This window comes from Saccostrea cucullata, unplaced genomic scaffold (genome assembly GCF_032062105.1).
Source record: "Saccostrea cucullata isolate Sc308-1 unplaced genomic scaffold, CSIRO_AGI_Scuc_v1 ctg778, whole genome shotgun sequence".
NCBI lineage: Eukaryota > Metazoa > Mollusca > Bivalvia > Ostreida > Ostreidae > Saccostrea > Saccostrea cuccullata.
In genome coordinates this window covers 145,084-165,594 of record NW_026925444.1, presented here as the reverse complement: position 1 = coordinate 165,594, position 20,511 = coordinate 145,084, and the positions used below count along the sequence as shown (strand labels likewise).

Here is a 20,511-nt window from a genome sequence, read left to right as displayed (position 1 = left end):
ATTATATTAACTTAAAATTAATTTAATATTTTTTCAAATTTTGCTCCATATTGCTTTATATTCTTTTCCACGTACAAAAGGTTCATTTTCTCTGTACACCGATTATTTGCATCATGTTTGACAGTTGCATATCATTGCAATTGAGAGGCTATAGGACCTTAAGGGTTATCCGAGTATAATACAACACTTAAAGAACCATAGGGTACAAAGTGAACTGAGAGATGAAGGTATGTTGCCCAAAATCAAGAGATAAAAGATAATCAGGTTCAACGAGATAAATAGTCTACGCATATCACAAGTATGAAAGAGACACCTTTCATTTGCTTATCATAACTGTACTTTAGTTATTTTGTGAAATACCCAGAAACAGCTAGAGAAGATTTTCTGTCTGCAAAGATTTTCAAAGAATAAATGCATTTTTACCATATATTCAATACAGTCCGACTCCAGCACCAGAACCCCTGAACCAGTTGTGACATTCACAACTTTGGAAGATGTACTTTTGCCCATCACAAAGATGCACTAAGTAAGTTTTTTAATACCTAGGAGCAGTAAGAAAAATCATGATAAAATACTCTTCAAACTTCATGTATTATCATCTATATATAATCCTGCCATAGCACCAGATCCCCTGATCCTGGGACCATAAACTTTTCAATATCAATAAAGGGACATGAAATGTGTTATCTTTGTAACTCTTCACTAATTTCTTCTACTTGCCATAATTCGTTAAAATTGGTTCAGTGGTACAAGATCTAAGAAGCTGATGTTGGTCAAAAACGAATAGAAAAAGGCCACCTGAGTGACACACTTTACCTTAGAAATACATAATTCAAGTGTTTTACTGTATTATTCATGCTTAAAGTTATGTAATTGCCTAATAAATTTAATTTATATGTTAAAAAACACAAAGGCTTGAGACGATGGCATTGGCTTCTTTTAACTATTAGCTGGTTTTATTGCAGTTTTTTTAAAAATATAATTTCGAAAGCTATTGTGTGGCATAATATTGATATTGTTTCTTTGTACATTTACCTATATATTTGTATGAAATTAGTCTGCATAACTGATTCTAATATATACTCCGTCTTAATCTCTATCTCATATTTGTATGCTTATGTAATAAGACACTTTCCAGTGCTTCGAATAGCAGTAATTTTCCCATAGTATCTACGGACAAATTAATTAATATCATGTGCATCATTATGAAAAATTTTTAAAATAATAAGTAAAAAAATTCAAGTTTCAAATAAATTTTCTATATTTTTAAAGGTATTATGTAATAATTACCAACAGTATATTTTCTCGAGATATATTTTTATTGAATATGAATACTAATCATTTGCCGACAGAACATTACAGTGAACATATCTAGACAACTGAAGCATATCAATAAAAATATTCATTGAAAAAACAATACCAGTAAAGATACCAGTAGTTAATATGATGATAGCAAAACAATTATATTTTTTCATTTTTTCTTTACTTCAAGGAAATTTCACAATAGTTCTTAATATGCGTTTCTCTCAGACAATTGATGATTTCTGGTTTCCCCCATGTACATTCCTTATCAAATCCAGTAACATGAGGCACTGGTCAGGACATCCTTTTACTGTGTCTGCCTCGGTGACTTGTCAAGATGTTTGAGCCTCTTCTTGTGCTGTCCGAACATTGAAAATGGGTTCATTCAATCTGTCATTCCAATCTGAAGAAGAGACCTTGGTTTAGCTGCTATACCAGTGCAGGCTGTTGACTTGTGTACTCCAGTTTTTGACATACTAGGGTTCGAAGTGCGCATACTCTTCTCAATCAGTTACTTCCTTCATCGCTTCTTTCCCTTTGATGCCGCCTGTTGCAGATCGTGGATGTATTTTACTTTCTCGGCTATCATCTTTAAGATATTTGTCATTTTCACGGCTTCTGAAAATTTTGCTGCCATTTCTATGGTATTTTGTTGAGCGATCGTTTACGTAACTATTTAAGCCCAAGTTATAATGCTTCTATGTAGCTGAATTGAGGTAAAGTTGTTAACATCCCGTCTTTTTATACCTCAGTGGTAAAACAGAAAGGATCTCATTGGTCGAGAGAGGAATCAATTAAACTAAAGCAGAACTATGCCGCTGTTGTGATTTATTGTTGTTGGTTTGTAATCATTACTTTCATTTATTTGTATCCGCATTTTCTGTATATTAATTAACACTGTTATGCTTCACTTCTTGCCACATTTAGCGAATAACATGTTGATTAGCCTATTAGTCTGCATGAAAACATCCAATTCTCTTTTACTATTAAATAGAACCAGGTTTCACATATTAACGATTTCGTTTGTTATTTTTTTCCATTTGTTTGTATCCGCATTATTTTACCTTTATTAATAATGTTTTGCCTTAAGTCTCTATATATATTTAGGGTACAACATTTTTGGGAGTCAATTAGTCTACATGACGACATACAATATTTTATTGATAAAACCTGGCTAAACAGATTAACAGCTATTATACATACCTGTATTTATTTTCATGCATTCATTCTTTTTTAGATGTTTTTAATTTCTTCTCGTCATTCATTTTGAGGAAGTTTAGAAGAATATTTTCAAAACAAAAATATTAAATAAATCTCCCTTCTTGGTATTATTGAAACTAGTCTACCCTTTAAATAGAATGTACAAAGTGTGTTGTATATTTATTATATCGAACGGTGACCACGCTAAAAAAATCCTGTTAACAAAAACAAATATGAGCAGGACACAATTGGAAATCCCTGGACAGGTTCGTATGAAGAAACTTTGAATAGTTTGGTGGACACAACCCTACACTTTCACTGAGTTGGGGGCACTATCAACGACCCAAAATTCCTTGACAGATAAAAGATCTTTAGACATTATTTTTAAGGGGCACGGGTATATCGGCATAACTGTAGGGGTGGGTGCGGTCCTCAAGTGCCCAGTGCCTATGGTCATTTTGGATACACCATACTTAGAAGGTATCTACCAGATACCTTTGTTATGAGAGCCACATGTAGAAGAATAGCCCAAGATTTTGATATTTTAAGTACAAGTTTTCATGGTTTTCCTGGCACGTAAAATATCAAAATAGTGAAAAAAGCTTGCAAAACGTCAGATATTTTGGAGTAGCAGACGGAGTACTCCGCAGCCAATGGATGGCTGCACGTAAGGAATTGCGTGAAGTTTCCACCAAAATAATCTTTCTCAACAAGTATTTTTTTTAATGGCGGGAAACTAGAAGTTTTGTTATTAAATTACATTAAATGAAAATTTGAAGTTAAGGAGTGCAAATCTGTTTTCATGCGCGGGATAAGCAAGGTTTCTCAAAACTCCGAGGACTCCTTTCTTTTGAGCTAATACATAAAATACAACAACAAATTAAACTTTTGTCTATTGCTCTCTGTTTATTGTTGGTGTATATATTTGCATGTTACATTATAAAGTTGTGTCAGTAGGAGATAAAATGAAACAAACATGTTCTCAAAGTTATAAAGTGTAAAAGTTGGGTTTTTTTTTTTACATTTGCTTTCGCTATTTTTCAAGCTTTTTAATATGATGAATTTTATATTTCATCAGTGATTTTTCACCTCAGGTATCTTTTGTGAATACTAAATTCCGTCACATGACGTGTAAGGTACATGTAGCATGTTATGTACTTACTAGTACTAGTTCATCGAGGCATTGATTTACAGTTTATCTGTACTTAAGTAGAGATGAAGATATTGTTTATTTCGTTTTAAAACCTCTGTGAAATAAGAACTGGTATCATTTACATAATAGAAAGAGTAAAAGAGATCACGTATTTTTCTGTCTTTACATGTCATTGTTTGTCTTATTTACAACCGATACTTACATTAAAGTTTATTTATTATTAGAGCCTTGTTCCTGAAGAGTTCACAGTGGGAACGAAATAAAAATAATGAAGGCCCTTTTGAAAAGTGTTAGATGCGTCAAAATTATTCATGGGCATAATTGAATTTTTGCTATAAAATATTTTAATCAAGAATTTTTTTTAAAGATTTGACGTCAGCAGTATCTTTAACCTTTTTTATGACTGTCACACTGAAGCTTTCATTATGTGAAAGCAAAGAATAAAAATGATTCATATACAGTTTTAGTTGGATTTGTTTTTTTGCCCCCCCCCCCCTCCAAATATTGTGAAGTGAGTATAAACATTAGTTTCCTTCTAAACATGAGAAGCTTAAAGGAAAAGAACTCGTAAATCCTTGCCTTTAGAAGAAACGGAGTGTACATGCTCTTTCTAATATGGAAGTGGTTATAACGACATAATATACTGGTGGTTTTACATCAGTAACTGATAATTTTAGTCATGAAAAGATTTTGCAGAGTGCATGACATGCTGGGAATATTTGACAAAAATGCACGTGAACATGGCGATTTGATTCAGGAAAGAGTTATATTTCCTCTCTTAGTATAAAAAAGTTACACTTTGCTATTCATCCCATGTTTTAAACCACTTTATTCCGTAGATTGCACTCATATACTAGTAGTTGTGAAATCACAATAGGTTTTGAGTAAAAATGATGAAGTAAAAGGTGGATTCATATACATGTATATATAAAAAACTGAGTAAAACACTGAAAGTGAAGTATAAACTATGAAATAAAAAGAATCTCCCATGGTTTGAAGTTCGATATGATTTATATCAAACTAGTTGTATGTTTTTATCCTTTCGCCGAGGGGCTAAAACATACATTCCCAAAAGGATCGGGAATAAAAACCAAAACAAATAGTTGAAAATTAAGTAAGGAGCTGATCCTAACGTCGCAGTTTCGAAACCACTGCAGGACGTGGAGACTGTTCGGATCCTTTGGATGAGACAGTATAAAAGTGTTGTCCTGTGTGGTACAGTAATAGGTGTTGGCACATGAAAGAATCATCGCTGCTCAATGGCCTTCAGTGCCGTTTGTTCTAATAGGTTTAATTTTGCAGCTGTTTGCCTCTATGAAACGAGCACTTGTACTATTTACATAATAGAAAGAGTAAGAGAGCTCACGTATTTTCTGTCTTTACATGTCATTGTATTCATCCTTGTCTTATTTACAACCGATACTTGTATTAAGGTTTACTTATTATTAGAGCCTTGTTCCTGAAGAGTTTCACAGTGGGGACGAAATAAAAAGGCCCTTTTGAAAAGTGTTAGATGCGTCGCAATTATTCATAGGAATTATTGAATTTTTGCTTTAAAAGATTTTAATCAAGGACATTTTTAAAAGATTTAACGTCAGCAGTATTTTAAACTTTTTTATGACTGTCACACTGAATCTCTTCTTATGTCAAAGCAAATAATAAAAATGATTCATATACAGTTTTAGTTGGATTGTTTTTTTGCCCCCCCCCCTCCCCCTGTGTGGTAAAAATATATTGTGAAGTGGCTATACATTAGTTTCATTCTAAACATGAAAAGCTTAAAGGAAAACAACTCGTATATCCTTGCCTTCAGAAGGAATGGAGTGTACAAGCTCACCCTAAAATGGGAGTTCTTATGACGACATACAAGCAACTGATGGGTATAAATCAGTAACTGATAAATTTTTGGCATGGAAATATTTTGCAGAGTGTATGCCATACTGGGAATATTTGACAAAAATGCACGTGAACATGGCGATTTGATTCAGGGGAGAGTTATCTTTCCTATCTTAGTTTTAAAAAAGATTACGCTATTTATCCCCTATTTACTACTTTATTCTGTAGATATCACTGATTTGATATTTTTTGGTATCCCATAGCTGTAACGTCACAATATGTTTTGTGTGAAATGATTAAGAAAAAAGTGGATTTATATATGAAAACTGAGTAAAACACTGAAAGTGATGTATAAACTATGGGATAAAAAGAAACCCCAATGATTTGAAGTTGGATATGATTTATATCTAATTAGTTGTATGTTTTTATCCCTTTGCCGAGGAGCTAAAAACATACATCCCCAAAAACCACACAAATCGTTGAAAAAATAGGTAAAAGCTGATCTTTACGTCGCAGTTTCGAAACCACTGCAGGACTTGGAGACCGTTCCTTTGGATAAGACAGTATAAAAGCGTAATTGGTGTTGGCACATGAAAGAATCATCCCTGCTCAATGGCCTTCAGTGCCGTTTGTACTATTAGATTTAATTTTGCAGCTCTCTACCATCAAGTAGTGGCGTCTCCATATGAGTAAAAGATTCTCGAGAGGGACGCTAAATTTCAAACAAACAAGGTGTTTTTTTTTTTTTTTTTTTTTTTTTACACAAAAAAAAAAAAAAAAAAAAAAAAAACTCGCACAGATTACTGGCAAGGCACACACGATTGTTTCGGTGATGTCGAGCAGGTGCTTGAAATTCAAGTGCAGGTTCTAATCACCCCCCCCCCCCTCACCCCAACCCAGCGTATAAAAATCATCACGCCTTAAATTTTAATGAATTTGGTCAATACAGGAAGTTTACATATCGTTTTCAACTCATGGGAAAAAAAGTCAGCTCCTGTCTCGTGCGAAATTCCCGAATAGGGAGGGGAGGTTCTGAAATTATATTAAGTCAGCCATGTTTTCACATGAACCTCAACTTGAATACTTTTTTGAAAACTAGATTATTATGTAAATTCCTTTTTTTATTTAGTAACATTCAATAATCACCTGTACATAATGTTCATGTATTTCAGCTGATCATGATTCAGTATACAAGTGCATGCTCCAAGTACGACCAGTTTAATCTTAGACAGGCTAATGACGAATAAGTTGAAATTACAGAACATTTTCTTTTCTCGTTAATGTCAGCAGTTCGCAAATTCTTTGTCCTGTATAATGGCTTTGTTTGTATATACATGATTTAGACCAACTTTAAGGCAATTGTTATATTATATCATTATTGACTGCAAAACTTCAAATAAAGAAAAATGACGTTTGCTTTAACAGCCGACAGGATATAGCACCTGCTACCCCCTCTGGTGTTTTTAGGAATCCGTGTTTTTGTCCTGTCCACAATTTGAATTGTTAAAAGACTTCGTGAGATAGATCCTAGTTCATTATGTTAAACTTTTTTCAATCTATTTTAATTATATGAAGGTTCATTATGCTATATTGTTCTATTTTGTTTCAATGGTTAAGGAAAGAGATTTAATAGATGTCAAAGTTTAACAGTGATCATAATTAAATGCACATTTGAAGAAAACAAAGAATTTCTTCACTTTGATCATAAATAAAGAATTAATTTTCAAGGATGATTATTCTAAGTTTGTATACTGATCACTAACTTTTTTATTTCTTCGCCACAGAAAATGATTTCATGTTACAAAACCGGTATAAAAATCGATTGAAAGCACCGGAAAAATATTTTGATAAATAACAGAAATCAAGGTGAAGAGTACAAAGAGCACGTGTAATGTAGTACTCTTTGCCCTGAACTTTGCCGCTTTATCTCGATTCACCTTGTCAACATTACATACATACAAGGTACACACATACATATACCAGATTAGACTGATTGAGTAGCGTTAACTGCAGCAAAGTAGTGAAGACAAATTTCTGAACTTTCTGTACGCACGGCTCTGGTTAGCTATATATTTTGACCTATTAAACTTGCATAAAAGGTTTGTATCAGACCGACTGATTAGATCCATTAAAATTAAAGAATATTAATCTAAAAAGAATTCGTCATGATATTGAAAATTCCTCTTTATTGTCGTGCAAGTTGGTACATTGTAGATATATGTGTCAAAGACCAAGGTGTGGATATATTATATTATCAAAGATTAAATAAAAAATATACCGGTATGAAAACGGTGACAAATGTACATTAATATTTTGCAGATGTTCTATAACTAATGGTCTTATCTTATTATTGTTAAGTATGCAATGAAATATATCAAGATAATGAACAGTTCAAGCTCAAAAGTCCGTTAAACAATACAAATTTAGGAGCAAACACAGACCAGAGGTGGGATCAAGTGCCATTGAGGAATGAGCATCCCCTGCCGACCTGTCATAGTCGCTGTGTATTCAATTGCTGAATATGGAATCCCGTAATGGGGGCTCATATACATGTATGCATTAATTTTCACCTTTTCCCGTCATTTTTTGCATAGGAACCTTTTCTTGCTACATATATCCGATATAGCCTATATGGTATGAATATATTAAAAACAGGAATATATTTTTAAAAATGCATCTTGCAAGCAAAAATGTAATTTTGGAGTGATTTGAAATATAACCTTAAAAGAATGAGCACAAGAAAAAATAAAAATAAAAACCACACCGTGATATGTCACCTTAAAGATAGGCAATTTTATGATTATTTCTTAATTCTTAATTATTCAATTAATTTAGTTGCCAGTTTGGCGGATAAAGATATTTGTCTTCATGCTCTATACAGTCAAATTAATGATAGGCGAAACACATAATTTACATGAACTGTTTATTGAAACCCAAAGTTTGCATTATTTATTTCAACTAGCAATTAAAAAATCATAATGTACAGTTCCAAACATTATAGATAAGAAATATTATTATACGAGCAATAACTTTTTAATATTTTTTCAATAAATGTAAGCATATCATAATGAAGTTTAATTTATAAAAGCACCTTTTTACCTTGTCACACTTCCCATAGTTTTATTCTGATATTCATATGTGTAACAAATATTCAATGAAAGCTTGTAAACCTTATTTGGTTTCGCGAGACGGTATGCTCGCGAAAATTTCATTCTCGCGTATAATACATTTCCTTAAGATTATATAGAGCAATGACCACAATTCGTGAAAATTTTGTCTCGCTAATAAAGAGTCAATGACTTTTTTTTTTAAGCCATCGCGAAAACTAAGTGATCTACAGTATTTGAAAATCATTTTTCTTGGGTTCCCCCTCCCCCTTCAACAAAAATGATTCTACGCTACTGGAGCAGTATGTGCAGAGTTTACTTATTTTCAAATATTCCAACAGACATCTGATGAAATAGACTGCATTAAAAATTCAGTGGATACAAGACGTTTACATACATGGTAATTTGAAATAAACTTTAAAATTTCAAAACTTTTCCTTATTTATATACTTTAAAGCTGGGGATCCACCGAAAATCTAAACTTAAAAATAGCAAAATCGTTCATCTTATTTGACCTTCAAATGAGTGGAATCATTAACGTTTTTCCATTAAATAACTTACCACAAAGTTATGATAATGTTATTGACATTTAAAGTTTTCCCGGAATTGGTTTATTGTCCATTTTGTCCTCTCTAAGATAGTTCATGACTCCAAGGGCTTTAACTTTTTCATTTCATTTGATAAAAATATGTAGATAAACCCATTACTTTTTCTCTGTTGTAACTTATAATGTCATTTATAGATAATTATGCAAAATTGTCTATGTAAACAACAGTTTATCGACCTAACTTATTATTTACATTGTTACTTTATTGTTTGAAAGAACCAAAGAATAATTAAGTGAATAAATAAAAATAAATTCGTCGGATTTATCCAAGGACGTATAAATAAAATGTCTTACCTTAACAAACGATGATAGCAAACGTGTTCGTTTTTTTCTTTCTTCTTTTCTTTCTTACCCTAACCATTATCCTTAGCCTGATCATTGCAAATTTTTTTCTTCTTTTTCTAACCTTAACCAATTATCTAACTCAGATTATAGCAAATGTGATTCGATTTTTCTTTCTTCTTTTTTTGAATCAAATTTTACTACATTTCAGTTTATATTACCTTCCTCAGTATGCATACATATGAAATATACGGAGATAAATAACAATATTTAAGCTAAAAGGTCAATTTAAACAATACAAATTATGAGCAAAACAAACATTGGCCTCTAAAATATCAGAGATGGGATTAGATACCATGGAGGAGTAAGCCTCTCGTGCCGACCTGTCACAACCACCGTGCTCCTTGTCATGACCGAAAAATGAGGGAAAAATCTGTCGCCAATTTAGTGTGTAATGCTGTAACAACTAGTTTGCAAATTGAAACGTCTGTAAGCTTTTGACTTAATGATAGATCGTGTTTGCTGTCAAGGTCATTGTATTGACCATATCTGAGAAGATCTTAACATTCAAGGTATCAACACCGTTATTATTAAAATTTTTATTTCTAAACAAAATACTTTAAAGAAAAAGATTTACCGATAGAAATTTGCAAAAATATAAACAGATTAATTGTAATAAATCAAATTCATATTGAATTGATCTTCTAAGGTTATAATAAAGCGCTCTGAGTGTTTGTTCTTTTCACGATTTACGCTGTTTATAGAATTTCTGAAACAAAGTTGATATTAATGACCATTTTCCTTTTTAAAAACTAATATGTTCTCTGTATATTTAATCCTGCTAACAAAACCTTACTTTTGCTAACTATAATTGACTATAGTAAGCTATAGTAAGTACTTTGATACCTTGATTTACTATGAAACTTTACTCTAGAACCTTGTTTTTTTTTGGTTTTTTTTTAAGATTTAGAGCCTTAGCATTTCTTTCCTTACATACCATTGATGTAATTTCTTGAAAAAATATGTAAATTTACTTAAAATACTTCTTCTAAATATCAGAAAATTACTTGGGAATTAAATGAAATAACATATGTCTAAACGAATTTCATATCAAAATAACTTTGATAAACTTAAGTGAAAACCTTGATTTACTATTAGTTTACACTAGTCAACTATAGTGCTTTTTAGGGTCAGTTTCAGCATATCAGAGTAAAATTCCTATTTTATTAATTGAGCATTTGCAAAAAAAGAAAAAAATTGATACAAATTCGCAAAACCATTATATATGTCAGAAGAAATAAAGAAGTCAAAACAAAATCATAGAATATTTTTTAATGTTCACCAAAAGCAATGAATCTACATGTAAATGACCCATACGTTTATCCTTTTAACATGATCATTAGATAAATGTCATGGGTGAATCATAGTTCAACTACAGTTCTTTTCCCATCAAGCTGAACACTATTATGTTGCGAAAGCGTTAGCATTTTCATTATGTAGCATAGCTTTTTTTTGGTCGCCGCGTCTTCCATATAGTACAAAGACTGAACTTGAAGACATGTCTTCCAACGTTGCGGCCTGCGCATTTTTGCAATGCGTTGTGGTTGCAGTGCCAATGTGTCAGCTACGCTTGTTCAGGTGGCAGAATTACAAAGTTTCAGAGAGCTCTGGATGGAAGAGAAAGACAGCATTTTGGACGCAAATTTCTTTAAAAGTTTGTTCACTTTGGATGCGTTTTGGAATTTCTCCAAATCCAATTCGTCAGGGGAAATCCATTCTGAATCTTTCTCGAGTGAATACCCTATAAATATAATGAAATGGTAAGAGACCATTTGCTTTATCCTTTAACAAACATTCATTCTTTTCAATGCAATAATATAATATTTAACTGAACTCAAACGATTCCTTACCATATTTCATAAGCTTTTTTACTGTCTTCAAACAATCATTATTCCCTCCATTGGCAATCAAGAACAACGCTGATTGTCCAAGTCCATCAACAATATTTACATCGCTGCCTTGTTTCATGAGATACTGAGCAATTCTAAATTTCCCCTCCTGGAGGGCCAGAAGAAGAGGTGTTTTTCCAGACTCGTCAATGCAATCAACATTGGCACCTGCTTTGATGAGAAATTTCACCATATCAAGATCATCTAAACCCACGGCCGTTGTCAAAGCCGATGTTGCAGAATCCAGACTCTTTAGATTAATGTCACAGACATCTGCAAAATAAAATCGAAATCTTAATATAGTCACCATTGATTATGTCTAAAATTGCTAAAATTGCTAATAACATAATAATTTCATCTAGTTGTAATCAAAAATGAGGTGTAATGAATAACGTAATGAAAAACGTACCACTCTCCAAAAGTACTTCGAGAGTATCATAATCCCCATTAACAACTGGGACAAAGATAAGGGGTTCTCCTTCCCCATCAAAGACATTCGGATTTGTTCCTGCTTTCAGGAGCTTTCTGATCACGTTTACATGCCCCTGTTGAACAGAGTTGAAAAGCAGGACAGATTGAGCTCGTGCTTTATCACATTCCATTTTTATAAATTCAAATTCCCAATAACAAGATTAGCAGATGTATTTTTAATGTGTCCTCTTTGAAGAAGCACTTCTCTTTCTGATGAGTTGTAAGAAAGATATGATAAAATCCAAGACATGTCTTCTATTTATATATTATTGCAAGATAACTATTAATATTAATGAGACATAAGCACCGCCTTTTTGAATTTGATGTGCAGTATTCCAGTTAAGTGACAGCCGCTTTATGAAGTGTAAACCATTGTCCTGGTCGGCGGGGACCACAAAATAAATCAGCAGTTGATGGCAAGAAAGAAACAAGCATATGATTAAATTTTCACCTTGAGGTTGAATTCGTTATGTATGAATTTCCAATGAGACGTTGGCGGCAATCTGTTGGAGACTGATCATTCAGTACAATTTTTTATTGTTGAACCTGTTCTCAAATGCATGTATATTGGACTAAAAACCATATTCATTCTACAGACAATAAGAAATATTTTGGGATCTTTAAAATCTGAAAAAATATTCATTAAATAAAAAAGGTTATTGCAAGCGTATAAGTCTTTTTAAGACAATTGTATTTTTAATTTTTTTCTTTTGTTTTTCGTTTAAAGTAAATTCTTGAAAATGTCGGCTTGAATCAATTCCTCACATTAATGAATAACAAACTTAGTCTTTTTCAAATTAAAATTATTTAGGTATGTCCTAAGCCATCTTCCAAAATCAAGGGTTTTTGATCCGCTCACGACCCCTGACTTGAAGATGATTCTGAGCATCCTCTCGCCAGAGTATTTCTTATCAAAGAATTAAGAAATTAGTATGGAACTTTATCTCATACGTGTTGGTGATACAGGCCGTTGGATAAACTTAATATGCTTTATCCACGGGTGATGCTTTATCAATAGCACTTCTAGTTTTGACACGATCCTTCGCTTCAAGATTTTATTTCATTGAAACTTTTATTTGTGAAAATTATTGTCCTTATAAAATGAATGATAAAGGGCAATAATATCATTAAAAGCAAGAAAAAGACTCGTATATGTCCAAGAAGTGTCTTATTTTATCAAGAAACCTGTATTTGCTACTTGAAGACATGTGTTAACCCTCCCCCCTTTAAATCGTTTTCGGAAAAAGTAAAGACTAGCAGTTAAGTTGTTGTTATAAGATTCCTTTAACATCTTCAATAATGCTTTCTTGTATTAGGCTATACTATACGTATGCCTACCTAATAGTACATGTAATGTAGGTGTAACTTACCATGGATCAACAATGAATCTACAACTTGCTTAACACGGTTTTATTTTCTGCTTCGGAGCAAAGAGTTAATTTTCACGATGCCATGGTCCTTACAACTTTCAGTCAGAAGTTCGTTCGATGTAAAGCTCCAGCAGTTGTCACATAATGTTTTCAAAGAGGCAGATAGCAAAAATTTTAACTTTTGAACACGATCTACTTTCTTTCGAAGCATGTAATCATCAACGGTGCTACGTCATCAAGTTATACGTCATCAATTATTCATGTAGTTTTGCAGGGGAAGTCTCAAAGTTTTGTTAAAACGAAAGTCGTATGAGATAAATAGAACATCTATAATTGTGTGATTTGATATTGGCTTTATCCAACTCGTTGAAATGGTGTATATTCGCTCGGCAAGCCTCGCGAATATATACACCATTTCAACTCGTTGGATAAAGCCAATATCAAATCACACAATATAGATATCCTCTACATATTACTGATCATAGCAATATAATTCCCACCAGTGATGCAAAAATTAGTCTTTTATTATCATCGATGTCCATAGGGAGTCTAATTTTGTTTCATATAGATTCAATTCCCAAATATTTTTACTCAAGCCCTAGAGGGGCTTGAGTTATCTAAAACGATGCTAGGTCATCGAATTACTCAGTTTTAAAACACGAAAACATATTACTTTTGTAGATAAAAATATTTCTAGAATATTAAAAATTTATCCTGAAAACGTCTGTATATTCAAAGATATTAAGTGTTAAATGTTGGATTCTTTTCTATGGCGAATGAACAATGAGTGAAGCTCCGCAGCCGCAACAGTTTCCATACAGAGATTTCGCGCTTTTCTTAGCGTAGGAATCTCAGGTAACTTTTACAATCGCCGACAAAGCATCTTTGGACGAGTCCACTGATTACTCTGAAAGGTGACGCAGGTTACCCATCGTTAACAAAACTAAAATTGCTTCTCACGGGCCTACAAATTATGTGCACTTTGAGTGACTGTAAAATAATAGCACAAAAGTCATGTTAATTACTCCCTCATACGTTTTTTTATTTAAAAAAATCGTACTATCTTCAGCTTTGGTATAACTTCTTTTGGATTCGTACGGAATATGTATTGCATTGGCGTCGTAAGTAAATGAAAGTAAGGGTGGGGGGCTGAGTGTAAGAATTTTTTTAGACCTACAAAATAACCTGTCAAGCAAAAAAAGAAAGGAAAACATTTCCATTGTCCAAACACGAAAATCTTATTTCGGGGGAGGGTAGGTTTGCCATTTTTAACCTATACTGCAACGTTTCAGTGAAAAGTGGGGGAGGGGGCTAAATCTAAGCTGCAATGTTCAATGTCTATACTAAGTCTACCTTTGGAAAAAAAAGGTTCTGACGCCTACGTATTGTACATGTTTGTATGCCCGGAGCCCCCCCCTTCCCCCAGCCACTTTGAAAAACGTTTTAAAGACAGTTCCTAATTGACTCTCTACAGCTTGAGTATCTCTGACGTTTTGTCAGTATATACTTGTTAATCGATAATTTGATTTCTAGAATTAAATGAATTGTAAAAAAGGTCACATACCTTCGGTGAGAATGACAGTTATTTAAGGATTGATTTTATTGTCTGAATTTCAAACACCGACCACGAATTCGATGTAATGCTGTTTGATTGCTTTGTCTATTGATCATCAGATCAATACCAGTGTCCTTATTTCCTCATTACAGAGACTTGTTAACATGGAGATGGTCCCATCCATCGTCCTCTTAAATCACTAATGTCGTTTTTAACATGCATAGTGTATTACATCCTGGTTTGATCTATTGAAAACAATGTCACTTAGGACTGTTTTGAATAAACTGTTCTATGGGTACAAACTATATTTTTTAGCTGTTTTATATACACGGAGCAGATAAGCTTTGTGTTCTGATGTTTATTACTGTAAAATGAGTTCAAAATTGACAGAAAATAATGTTTTCAAGCTATATGTATAAAAAAAAATATCGTTAAAGAAAACAGATCATTCCAACTTTGGAAAAAATACATATTTTTCATACAAAATATATATGAAATTTATAAGTATAATAAAGTCTGGAAAAGCTCGTATAGACTGTAAGTTTTACTAAAGTTTGTTGTTAAACCTTTTGACATTTGATAACCAGAACTAGGTTGGGGATACATTGAAAAGTAACTTATTTTGTCGTTGTATTTCTTCCAAAAGATATATTTAAAAAAATTTCATAGAAAACAGTATGGCTGTTTTATACACATTCTTCAATCATTTATTGACAAGCTAGTCTAGAAGTTACCAAAATGTCTGATCGAACGTTCTTCACCAACCAAAGGGTGTGGCGACCATCAATATGCATTGTTTCTTTACTCTTTTCTTGCAAACAGAAATTATATTTACACAATTGAAACTTCCCTTTAATGCGACATTGATTAATAAGAATTGCATAATGCTTAGCTGTGGTTTACTTTGTACACGTTATATTAAATGACGTTACATACCTTTGGTGAGGGTGTGTATCAAAAGCGTATTGATAAAATATAATCAAAATAATGATTGATAGAGCATTTTTCTTTGTAATTATTCTGGAAGATGGATTTGTAAAAACGTTTATTAAGAATATTGTTTTGATATTATAATATAGCATAAAAGGCATTTACAGAATGCATTAAAGGAAATTGTCATCCATCAAATACATTTAGCTATATGCTTATGAATAATGAAAATAAACTCCAAATAAAATAATATTAGTCGAACTGTTAAAGCTAATGTAATATTACTTTTCAATCAACTCTCATACGTTTCATTAACATTTCAAAATTCAAAATACATTATTCGTTAAAATATTTACATGGACAAGACAAAAAGTTCATAAAATAACGACTTTCAGTAAGAGAGCAGATAAAACATCTTTGACAGATCTTATCGTCGAAGTAATGGTCACAGCAGGAGGTCCCTTTTCTTGTAGCTTTAAAAAAACAATTCAGATATGTCAGGACATGAAAAGCAAAATCCACCTATTAGTGGTCAGAACAATGCGAATTTCAGAATTCTTGGAAGACCCCGTTTCAAAAGGCTTCCTTTCAAATATTTATAGCGTTTTTAATACTACTACAGATGTAGTAATAAATTCTGGAGAGTTTTCAATTCCATATTTTACAATAACATACAAAAAATAAACTTGTTTCTGTATAGAATGTTTGCCACACAACTTTAAAGTGTTCTTATTTCTTCAGATACATTAAAGATGCTGAAAATATATCAGGAACAATTAATTAACAATGTTTTAAAGGATACGGTATAGCATAGTAACGTTTCAAAAGTATATTCATTTCATAATAATATGAAAAAAGAAAAAGATCAAATATATTATAGTAATTTCATATAATGTGAAAAAAAAAAATTGAAGCGTTTTTGAAGCACAGAAAGAAGTATGGATAAATATGGCGATGACGAAGAGTTTTCAAGCTTTTAAGTCCATTCAAGCAATAAAAAGCCATGCAAGAGCAAAGCAAACACAGACATCTAAAACATCAGATGTAGAATCAGGTGCCATGGAATATAATATACTGTAAAATCATATATTTTCGATGGGCCAAATTTTCGTGGGTTGAGAAAAATATATTGGTTCATGGGGATTTGATTTCGTGGAATAGGAATAGTTCAGTAGTAACATGTGTGAAAAATTGCATTTAGTGGTGGACATAAATTCTTGGGTCTCTTCATACCTCGAAAATTAAACCGCCACGAAAATTAGTGATTTCACCGTATTGTGAATGAAATCAGACATTTATTTAAAAATATATATCATATAGCATAATTCTGTCATGAAGCTGATTAAAAGCGCATTGTCATGCTCAAAGATAGAATCTGATCTACCTTTTCTTCCAAAGTTTTGCATTTATTCGCGTGCATTGCTGACTTCATTACATCTTCACGGATCACGTCTGTCACTTTTAAGGCTTATTTTTGGTTTAAACCTGAAAACGTCTAGTTTGAAATTTATACGACTTATTGATAAATGGCTAGCAGTTTTGAAATTTTAAGTGATGCATTGATATTTACACCAACCCGATTTCCCCCCTTTTTCCTTGTGAAAAACACTTCATTAATTATTAATTAGTAAACGTTTGTAAACTAGTAAAAATTGTTTATTGAGCCACCTGTTTATATTTCTAATACAGGGTGCTTTTACATCTATGAAACCTAACTATGTGAATATATACACAGACATAACAAATACAAATATGTGTCTGTGTTTGTCTGTTATGCAGCTATGTTAAGAAGAAAAATGATATAATCCACAGAAAGAAGTTTTTACAATGTATGTTTTCTGCTATTGTCTGGCCCTCAATTATAAATCCTAAACAAATTAAAAATATTGTTTTAAACATATACTGTAAACCAACTTTTATTCGCGTGAAATATCCGCGAGTTTCACGGCAAACTTAAAATCGCGAATATTAATCGCCCCAAAAGCACTTATTTTGTTTTGTATTAGTAGGGTAGTTCAGTCGCAAAAATTAGTCGTCATGGATTTCGTAATAAAAGATGACTCGAATAACACTTAGTAGTTGGTGTCACCGGCAATCCATCTGTCACCACATTTTCTATATCGTTACTAATTTTGCTTAATTTTAAATGTATTATCAATAATGTCTTCATTTGAATTTAGACAGCTGCAACAGTAAATCATGAAAATCATGCGATCTGGCATTTTGATAGTAGATAAGCATTTGACCTAATCAATTTGAATACAAGAGATGTTGAAGACTTTTCTGAGAAGGGTCCTTCTCTTTTTGTTGAAAGTTTGTTTTTAACACGTGACGTTAAATAGCTGCATAGATTTAGATGTTCTACGGTAATATGTGTTTGCTCACATAATTTTAGGTTAATCTCGTGCAGTAATTGAATTAATTGGTACATGACGTATAAAAGAAACAATAGAAGGGCAAAGTGGTATAACAAGAGAATCATGACAAACTATCTCCTTTGTTTGTATTGCAGTTCTCGATTAATTTTTCGTGAGATTTAACTAGTTACATGTACTTAACGTAGGGAACAATTCAGATTTAAGATTTTGAAAAAGTGTATCAGATTGAAATTAATTGTTAAAAACATAACGATGATATTTCCATTGATATAACAGAATCAATAATTTTAACACCTTTACCCACAAAAGAGTCAATCTCTGTAATAAAGGGATAACTTAAAACTGTAACATGGATTATTTTCATTTTGAATTAGTTGTACTGAAATAATGTCAACCATATTATGAAACAAAGGCCAAACAACTGGCATGAAACAGCCAATATAAGACCTAGAGAAAAGTTATTGCTGCAAACAAGTCACTTTAACAATCAAAGAAATTTAGTGATTTTAAAAAAAATATATTTGTTACATCAACTTATCTGTCAGTAGCCTGCCTTGATTCGAAAAATTGTACTCAGGCCATGCCCTTGAGTATCGACTACGTTGCGAGATGTTAACATATGTTGGTGATAGCGGAAAGTTGGCCATGGGAAAGCTATTCATCTCGGTTGTGATACATTTTATGTCGTTGTTAATTGGTCCTATTCATCTATATTCAGTAAAAAAATAAAAATATTAAACACATGTAAGAGACTCTGGCGTCTCTTTTAAAAATGTGTAATAAGATTTGAAGTAATTATTGCTTATCGATAAAACATCATCAATTCATTTAAACGTCATGTTGAAAGACTTTTTATGTAGAAATTTTTGAATTAAATTTGGAATACAAGAACAGCTCGGATGATAAAGGCGTGTCCATCATAAATCCAACTATCCTTTTAGCTTTCAATGTTTTTAATCTTTTAAAACTATTATAAAATGCTCGTATATGGCGATAAAAACCTTCGTTTGTGTATGAATTCTTGTTTCTATTCTAACATCTGTTGTACAATTTAATTTTAATGTAAACACAGCTGAGATCATGGTACAATAATGTGTAGCCAAGGCACGATTTTTATCTAAAGTAAGTAATTCCCAAGCTTTAATCAGATTAATTAGGCAGTTGAAACTGTTACTGACGTAAGACATGGATTCTATGTGTAAAGTACAAGTAAATAAATCTTAAAGGTCATTTTATGAATAACTGTCTAAATTTTGTGCAATAATTGGATCTTGGATTCATGCAATCAAATTTTGGCATCTAGGATAAAATTAAATTAGCATGAATTTACAACATGAAATTTAGATCCATTCGTTTGATTTCTAAACAATTTCCACAAAGCAGTAAATTATGTTTGATCAAAATTAAACTGTCTCTCTCATTTCCCATTTAATACCAAGGATACTTATTACTTAAATATCAAAATATACTTTTTTGTAAAAGTCAAAATATAAATAGTTATATATTTTGGTACAAAATTGGTAAAAAATTACTTTATTATATGGTTTACCTGTAAAAATAGTCCCTGTTTAATCGATACAAACGCAAACATTTCATTATGCTACATTTTAACCAGGGTCAGTGCGCGTGCAGCGGTATTGTGACGTCACAATCAATACCTCATACAACGTTGAAAACAATGAGCAGAAAAATTGTTAAGCAAGTCCATCACAAAATTATTTACCAAATCTTTCGATGTCTACTTCTGGACATTTTTTATTTTACTAAGACAGAAGTTCATTATAATGAAAATGAAATGGTCATGAATCCTTCAATGTCTTTTTAAATTCAAATCCTGATTATTAAAAAAACATGGAGTGTTTCGGCGGGGAATGTTTTTTATTCACCAGAAAAATATTGGCTTCATCTCGGTCAAAATTGATATTTTTTCGTGAGTAATATACCATACTCACCATAAAAGGAAAATATATTGTAAAATATATTATAAATGAATAACCCAATAGACCAGTTTGTAAATCAATCTCTAAATAAACGCAATAGTTTTATTTCCTCAACTTTTCATCTTTCAAATAACATATTGATGTAATTTAAGAACAATTATCAAGCTCAAAAAGTCTATTTTCACAATACAAATCGAAAGCAGAGCAAACAAGGACAACAAACCGAAGTGTAATCAGGTGCACCAGGGACTAAGAATCCTTGTCAATCGATCAAAATCGATGTGTGCGCCTTGTTATGATCAATCGAGCAATCATTAGACATTTTAGTCTATAAATTATGGCATAATAATTAGTTTTGAAATTGTTAGTCAGCAGTCGACTTTATGACAGATTGTACCTGCTGCTGAAACGCGTATTTTCTCGACCATAGA

At 32.1% G+C, this 20,511-nt stretch overlaps 2 protein-coding genes across 2 annotated transcripts in view; one reads left to right on the top strand and one right to left on the bottom strand.

The window, feature by feature from the left end:
• The first annotated feature begins 361 nt into the window (after window positions 1-361).
• Window positions 362-20,511, top strand: part of LOC134268859 (serine/threonine-protein phosphatase 6 regulatory ankyrin repeat subunit C-like) — a 45,866-nt gene continuing 25,716 nt past the window's right edge. Inside the window, exon 1 of the mRNA XM_062751107.1 lies at window positions 362-526. The gene's annotated coding sequence lies outside the window, so the exon portion shown is untranslated. The remainder of the gene's footprint in view (window positions 527-20,511) is intronic.
• Window positions 10,805-12,103, bottom strand: LOC134268851 (ankyrin repeat and SOCS box protein 3-like). Its single transcript, XM_062751093.1, has 3 exons — window positions 11,846-12,103; window positions 11,398-11,709; window positions 10,805-11,288 (listed from the first exon to the last, which is right to left on the bottom strand). Exons 1-3 carry the CDS (start codon window positions 12,036-12,038, stop codon window positions 11,122-11,124), a joined length of 672 nt encoding a protein of 223 aa, XP_062607077.1. The 5' UTR covers window positions 12,039-12,103; the 3' UTR covers window positions 10,805-11,121.